The 8460-nt window shown below is 39.2% G+C and overlaps 1 protein-coding gene across 4 annotated transcripts in view; it reads right to left on the reverse strand.

Moving 5' to 3' along the window:
* Window positions 1-8460, reverse strand: part of Mtus1 (microtubule associated scaffold protein 1) — a 137065-nt gene that overhangs the window by 72174 nt on the left and 56431 nt on the right. For 3 of the 4 annotated variants that reach the window (XM_033765397.1, XM_019207146.2, XM_010621778.3), the window contains exon 4: window positions 84-245. The exons of the other annotated variant lie outside the window; for it this stretch is intronic. In XM_033765397.1, coding sequence (XP_033621288.1) covers window positions 84-245 — 162 coding nt within the window. The remainder of the gene's footprint in view (window positions 1-83; window positions 246-8460) is intronic. 4 annotated transcript variants of the gene reach the window in all.

The raw sequence follows: 8460 nt of genomic DNA on the forward strand, positions 1-8460 counted from the left end.
ATTCCACTAATTATTTGGAAAGCACTGGTTTTTCCTATAACTGTTGTTTCAAACCCCTAACAGAGTACTGTGGACCAACTTACAATTATTGCTGCAGGTACTCAGATCACTGCGGGTGCTGCCAATGGACGGGGTGCTTCCTGTTCTCCGTAGTGCTGAACTTTTCAGAGATGCACTGGACTTAGGAAGTGGTCTAGGCAAATTCATCCAAGATGGCTGTGCACTTTTGAAGGATGCAGCTTTTCCTTGGGATTTGAAAAAAAAGTGCTTTTACTGCTATTCATTTGAAAGCTGGCACTGTAGGCTTGTATACTCAACCTGCCTGAATACAGTCAAAATAAATATTCAGGATCAGAAATATTTGTTTATTTTCAAGAAATTAAAGGCAGAAGAGCAGAAACAACGAGGTAATTAGGCTATGAGAAGTATAACCCTGTCAGCTGATGTAATTAATTTACACAGCTTCTCTGTAGTGGAAGATACATCAGAAGAATCGTGTGAGAGAAAACCTTTAGGCAAAGCTTAAATCAAAGCAGAAAACAAATTGATAATGACCCTCTCGGTACTGTTACAAAAACAAATTTACAAAAATAAATAAATTATTCCATGTAAACAGTAGGCTATGATATAAAAACAAAATCAGTAAAAACATTTTAAGGTAACCAAAACAAAAATTCAATCTGATGAGAAAAATATTATTTGAAGAATGCTTAATACCTACCACCAGGTGGTGCTATATTATTAGCATTCTTTTTCATTCATCTCTAATCCCCAGTTTACTTGAGAAATTTAAACGGTTTTAGCTCAGATTTCTAGCTCTTCCTCATAACAAGTGTTTGCACTTACCCATGGAATCCGTACGCTTCTGATCTTCTGACATCTTTCAAAACACATTATCCTGCTTCTCACACCAACTACCTAAATATTAGCACTTCCCACATGTGAGAGTTGTTCACAACTTTCTTTAAACCCACTTTTGGAGAGTGTATTTTTAAAATTTTATGCTCTACTCAAACCCTCTATAGTTGAATCCCAAATTCTCACCTGCAACCCTAACCCTCCTGAATCCTGATGCCACTCATGTCTTAAATTCCTTGTTGGGTGTTTCAACTTGGACAGACAACTGTCTGCTTATTTATGGTGGTTACGGGTCCATTTCTCCTTTTTTTTTTTAAGCCTGTAAACACAGGAATTATTTCTCCCTGGTATAAAAACCAGTCCTAAAGCTGATTCCTATCAACTTCTATCCTTTTATGCTATGTCCTACTCCTCTCCACTCACACCCTTACTGGTTTTTCTCCAGTGAAGGCTACTCCAGTGGTAGCGGATCTAAGGCACACATGCTGCAATGCATTGCTTGTTATCACTGCAAGCTCTAGAAGTTTCGCCATCACTGGTTTGCTACTTCTGCTTGTGCCTCGTGACTGAAATGGACCCTTTTCCGTGCAGTCCCTTATTACCACCCCATGAATAAGAAGTCAGTTTAGATCCTTGCTACTCACTTGTGGCTCCACCCTAGATCTACTGATTCACAATCTGCATTTTAACAAGACCCTCCAGGTTAAACTATGCACTTGATCTCAGTAGCACCATTGAGAATCACAAGCCTTCTGGGAGCCTTCCCTGGCAGGACACCCTGCTCTGTGTACAATGGACCGTACTGTCCTTTATGCTCAGGCCTCAGACTTGCTCCTATGGGCATCTGCTTCCATGTGCCTCCCTCCTGCACGAAGTAGTCCGTAAGGCCACTGAGAGCAGGAGGAATAAGTGAGTCAACACTGCCCCTCAGACTTAGAAAAGTGTGCAGCACAAAGTGAGAATGTTTGCTGAAATGAATTTATCTTCTAATACCCATAGCAGAGGACAGATTTTGATAGCATGTTCTCTCATCGTCTACACTGAAGCATTAAACACCTAACCCCTTCTGATGAGCCTGTTTGACTTCCACCTACTAAGGAGATGAAGGAAAACTTTCTTTATTACATATCCAGAGTCTCATTTGATCTTTTATTTATATTTGTCACCAGCTTGACTTGCTTTTAGAGAAACTAAAAAGCACATTTTAAAAATATAAATTTATCAAACTACTGTCTCCTCAGCAGAAACATGACACGTTATCAGTAACAGTAAACAAAGTTGGGCAAGTAACAGATCAAAATTTCCAGGCCACGGTTACAATACAGTTAAGGAACAACACATTCTGAAATTTTACTTATTCTTCAGAATGGCATGTTTCAAAGCATTGCTTCTGAATACATCATAGGTTTGCAGACATGTCTTAGTGTGCCTCAGAATTACTGCAGAAGACCTGTACCATGGCTACTTCTAACACAAGGCCTGAGGCAGGTGCATACCCCCTTGCAAGCCCCGGACCTGCCCGGTACTATTTTACAAGGTTGCCCCCACCCAGCTCTCACCCTCCCAACTTAATAACAGCTTTACAACTTGCAACTCCACCGTGACTCTTTAAAACAAGCACCAAGGGTATTAAATAACATCTATTTCACCAAAAAGGTGGCTCTTATGGTACCCAAGAAAAATCCTAACAGTACATTACTATTACTATCCTAACTTAACAGATAAGAAAACTACTTAGATACCTAACTGGCTTACCAGGATCACAGATCTAACCAGTGACAGTGAAGCAAAGTGTCTAAGCACCACCCCTGGGCTTGTACTGGGCCACAGAATAGAAGCACACAATAGTTAACAGTCCCAAGCTTGGAGAGATAGCTCAATTTTGAGCTGTAGCTCTTAAGAAGAGAGCTCCTACAGTGGAGTGATTAAAAACAAACCATGAGCATGAAACAAAGGCATTTAACTCTAGCACCAACAATCCTAATGTTTAGGTTAACAATAAAGTTGACCGAATGTCATTATATAATTGGATCTCATACAAAGAAACAGTAAAACATACATATCATCAGCAATACAGAAAGAAAGACAAGGCAACACTGGGCTAAGAGATGGCATTAAACTAAGCACCAAATTCAACCATGAAATCAGTACAGGACTTCTCTTACAGTTTTGAAAAAGTGACTCTTGCCAGTTCACATGATATCATATACAGCAATGTATCTCACATGTGAAATGTTAAGATTTAAGACCTACTCACAGAGCTATTATTGACCGTAGTCATATATTTTAAGCTCATATATTTGGCCCAGACTAAATCTCTACATTTAACAATACAATACTGTAGACATAAATTCTGTGTAGAGTACCAGTAGATCTATGTTGGGGTCGAGGGAAAGAAAGGTAGAGGCAGAGGTCTTGAAAAGGGCTCTGGTATCTGGTATTTGGGAAATGAGTGGATCCAGTCAACTCACAAAGCAAAGTCAATGAGAAATTCTCACTGAACCTAAGAACTGGATTGAAATTAGCCTTGGGGTTCAACTCAAAAATCAAAATTACATAAATAAAAGTTCTATTTTTGTATGACTATCCCAAAACGAAAGCTTATTATATTTTTAAGTTTATACTTGTATTTTACTGTTAAAATTTTTCAGAAAAATATTCAACTTTACAGGACTATTATGGTACAGAGGGGCCACGTTAGAAAATGGCAGGGAAGGGGTGGGATGAGATATATTGATTCTTCCTACCCAGGAACAAGGGATGTCTTTTCATTTTCATATATCCTCTTCAATCTCTTTTCTTAGAGCGTTGTAGCTCTCAATGCAGAGGTCTTTTGTTTCCTTTGTTAGATTCCTAGATATTTCATTTTTTGGGATGCTATTGTGAAAGACATCGTTACCTAATTTGACTCTCAATGAGTCTATTATTTGTGTACAAGAAAGCTATTGATTTTTGAGTGTTTACTTTGTATCCAGCTACTTTACTGAATCTGTCAATTAAGTCTAGAAGTCATTTGGTGGAATTTTTTGATTCTTCTATGAAAGGTATCATATTGTCAGCAAATAATGACAGTTTGACTTCTTCCTTTCCTATCTTTATTGCTTTTACTTCTTTCTCTTGTCTAATTGCTGTGGCTAACATTTCCAAAACTATATCGAACAGGAGTGGTGATAGTGGGCATCCTTGTCTTGTTCCCAATTTTAGCATGAAGGTTTTCAGTTTTTGGCCATTTAATATGATGTTGGCTGTTGGTTTTTCATAGATAGCCTTTATCAAAATGAGATAAAGACCATTTATTCCAATTTTCTGGTTTTAATCATGAATAGGTATTGAATTTTATTGAATGCTTTTTCTGCATCTATTGAGATGATCTATGGTTTTTGTCCTCTAATCTGTTAATACAGTGTATTACATTTATTGATTTACAAATGTTAAACTATCCTTACAACCCTGGGATAAATCCAACTTGGTCAGGGTATATGATCTTGATGACCCTCTGTAATCTGTTTGCCAGTATCTTATTGAAGGTTTTTGCATCTATGTTCATTAGAGAGATTGGCCTGCAGTTTTCTTTTTTGGTTTGATCTTTCTCTGCTTTTGGAATCAAAGTAAAACATGCTTCCAGGAATGAAAGAAACTCAATAGTCTGAAAGTAAAAGGATAAAAAACAGTTCTCCATGTGACAGGAACCCAGAAAAAAGCAAGGGTAGTTATCTTATTTGCAGACAAAGTAAATTTCAAACCAAAACTAATTAAAAGAGACAAAGAAGGTCACGATATATCCTTGTAAAGGGAACAAACCAACAGAAAGAGATGACAAACAAAAATATATATACCCCTAATTATACAAAACAAATATTAAAGGACATAAAGCACCAAATAAGCACTAATACAATTGTAGTGGGGGAACTCAATACCCAATTGTCACAAATACAGATCATCTAGACAAAAAAATCAACAACAAAATACTAGAACTGAACCAAGCTTTTGAACAAATGAATAGATGTCTATAGTGTTCCACCTCACAAAATCAGTTTATATTCTTTTCAGCTGCACATGTGTCATTGTCCAAAACAGAACACATACTAGCTCATAGAACATGTTTAAGTAAACGCAAAGGAACTGAAGTTATCCCATATATATTATCAGGCCATAGTGCAATTAAACTAGAGGTCAATAGCAAAAGAAACTGTAAGAACTTCACAAACACATGGAAATCAAATAACACTCTCCAGAACAACCAATGAGTCACAGCAGAAATTAAAGAAGAAATTAGACAGTTTTTACAATTTAATGATAATGCCAGTACAACATACCAGAATCTATGAGATACAATGAAAGCAGTTTTCTGTGGGAAATTTGTGTAGTTGTTTAATGTACTGGAAGCAGGGGCTGGGAACCACTTAATGTTGAAAAAAATCTAAAGAAATCCATCATAGCTGCTAGGGCTTAAATGAGTTCCCCAAAGTACATACATTGAAGACTTAACCCCCAGGACCACAGTGTTGAACAGAGGGACCTAAAAGGAGGTGGTTAGGTCATGAGGGCCCCATCCTCAGAATGAATCACTATTTCAGGGTTGGGTTAGTTTTTGTTTGTTTTTGGTACCGGGGATCGAACTTGGGTCCACTTGCGAGGCAGGCTACGAAAGCACTGAGCTAAGTCCCTGCCCAAGGGTTGGGTTAGTTATTGGGAGAGCGGGCTTGCCCTTCTGTCAATGGCATGCTATGGCAAGAAGGCCCTCAGTGGATGCTGGAACTGTGATCCCACACTACGAACCAGATAAATTACTGCTGTTTCTAAATTACCCAATCGGTGGTATTCTGTTATAGCAACATATAACAGGCTAAGACAGTAGCGCGTTCAGATGATAAAATATTGCAGCCATTTAAAACCACATTACTGAGAAAAATTTAAGAATCTAAGAAATGGGTACTTTATCATTAAAATAAAAAATAAAATTCAATCAAATAATTAGGTGCCTACTAATTTCTTCCATTCATTCAATCATTCAGAGACAGGGTCTCACTATGATTTCTTGGCTGGTCTTAAATTTCTGGGTTCAATCAATCTTCTGTCTCAACCTCCTGAGTAGCTAGAATTACAGATACATGCCTCCAAGCACAGCTAGGTATGGAATTTCTAAACAGTGGAAAATGTCCCATTAAATATGTGTAAACATATATGCATGACACTATATTTTTTAAATGTACCGAGTAATCTAGATATGAGAGATCAAGGTGATTTTTTTTTCCTTCTGACTTTTCACTTAAAATGCTTTTTTTTAAAGAGTCTTCTGGGAAGCAGGCAGTAGAAACTTGAAAATCCAAAGCTGCCAGATTAAATTCAAGGTATAACTGGGGTAGACAGGGTTGCTTGCTTGGAATAATGCCCCATGTTCTTTCTTGACATTGACAGGCTTAGACTTTGTCTCTGTTCATTCCTTCTTCATGATGTTGACCGGTGAGTCAGTGTCAAGAAAACCTGTGGCAGAAGCTCAGCGCTCACTAACCCCAACAAAGTTCCACCGCAGGTATGCTGGCTCTCAAACACAGTGTCCTTTCACAACTCCACACCTCCACCCTCGGCAATCCCAATATCTGCGTCTGTTGGCAGACTCCCCCGAGCACGTTCCAAGCCTACGTCGAATGTCGACATTCTTCTCTAGTCGTGCTTAGTTAGGTTAAGCGAGTGCTGCTCCCTTCGCTCTGGAGACACAGGGCTTCATACAAGTTTCAATTCAAATCAAAGTGAAAGACAGTGTAAAATGCGCCTGCTGTGTAACAGGTGCATTATGCTGAACACTGGAAGATACAAAAATAACTCAGACCTGGATATATGCTACGGATCTCACAGTTTAGCAGCCTACAGTCACATCATTACCATACAGCACAGTAAATGCAAAGTACTGTATCAGAGATCATCTGAAGAGTGAAGAGTTTGCATCATGACTTGCTTAGACACCCTCATCCACTTCACCCGCCAACTGGGAGCTGCTTAGAATACTTGTGTGTAATCATGTTTGTGTCCTTAGAACCTAGCAGACGGCCCAACACATAGCAGGGGCTCTAAACATTTCTTGAATGAATAAGAGACTGCATAGTGACATATTAAGCATACTTGATGAGCAATTGTCATAACACAATTCTCTCCAGAATTATTAAAAAGTGAGAATTGTTCAAATGTCTGGAAAAAATTAAGAATTCACAGTGATGATGCTAGTAATAAAGCAAAGGAAAGTCACTTCCTACCCAGGTGCCTGCAGGGCCCTGATTGCTCTGGCCCCAACCTCTTCTGCAATCCACTCTCTCCAGCACCCACCACACACAATGAGCCCTCAGGGCTCCTCCTACCCTATCTGCCACCTCATCTGGGGTGGGGGGTCTTGGCATTGGCTGTTTCCTCTACCTCAGTTGTCCTTTCACCTAACACCAAGTGTTTCCCTCCTCCCCTCCCACTGCAGGCATTTACTGAAGTCAGCCTCCAATTAAGACCTTTCTTAACTACCCCAAAGTTTAACTCCTTTCACTACTTCCTTTTTCTCCTTAGCACTTACCATCGTTTTATTTATTATTTCTTTGAGACAGGGTCTTGCTATGTAGCCCAGGCTAGCCTTGAACTCGCAGCAATCCTCCTGCCTCAGCCTCCTGAGTGCTGAGATTATAAGCATGCACCACCACATCTGACCTATTTTGTTTATTTTCTAATCCTTGTTAGAACTTAGGCTTCCCAAAGGAAGAAATTTCTCTTGTGTGCACTGCTTCATCTCCAGTGCTAAAGTAGTTTCCAGTACAAGCCAGCACTCACTAGATAAAAACATACATTCTCTTTGTCTCAGTCCATAGTCAGCTGACTCCAAGGCAGGAGAACACAGCAGAGGGGCATCACAGAAGAAAGCTGCTCACAGCATGGCCTGCAAGAAGCCAAGAGGGTGTAGGGAGGAGGTGGGAAAGAAGATCCACCCTTCCAGGCCACACTTCCAGGGACCCTCTTCTTTTGAACAGACTCCACCTCCTAAGGACAGGTCAGCTCTAAGTCCCTGTAATCCAATCACCTTCCCAAAGCTCCATCTATAAGCAAATGAGGTTTTGAGGAGCATTTCAGACATAAACCATAACATTCTGCCCCTGAACTCCACAAGACTCATGTACATCTCTCCATGAAAAATGCATTTAATCCATATCTAAGAGTAGACAAAGTCCTAACGAGCTAAAATAGAAAAAATAAAGATAAGAAAGGATTCAAATTTTACTAAAACTAAAAAGTGTCCTTTTTAAGAAGATTGCAACTTCCTGGACCCATTGAAGTCTCCCAAAGTAATCCATATTGACATTCCCTTGGTTAAATTTAGGATACTTTTCCAGACCCAGAGCACCCCAAATTCCTAAAGAAAACTCAAAGTCTATAAATTAGATTGAGAAAGTAAAGAACAGGAAGCTGATCCTAAAACAAAGGAACAGGTTGAGAGAATCCAAAGAATATTTAAATCACCTATCTTTAAAAAGAGAAGCTAGGCCGGGGATTTAGCTCAGTGGTTCTGGTGACTGCCTGGTAAGCACAAGGACCTGAGTTTGATCCTCGGTACCAAAAAAAAAAAAAAAA

This window comes from Fukomys damarensis, unplaced genomic scaffold (genome assembly GCF_012274545.1).
Source record: "Fukomys damarensis isolate Sample0158 unplaced genomic scaffold, DMR_v1.0_HiC HiC_scaffold_18, whole genome shotgun sequence".
NCBI classification, from domain to species: domain Eukaryota; kingdom Metazoa; phylum Chordata; class Mammalia; order Rodentia; family Bathyergidae; genus Fukomys; species Fukomys damarensis.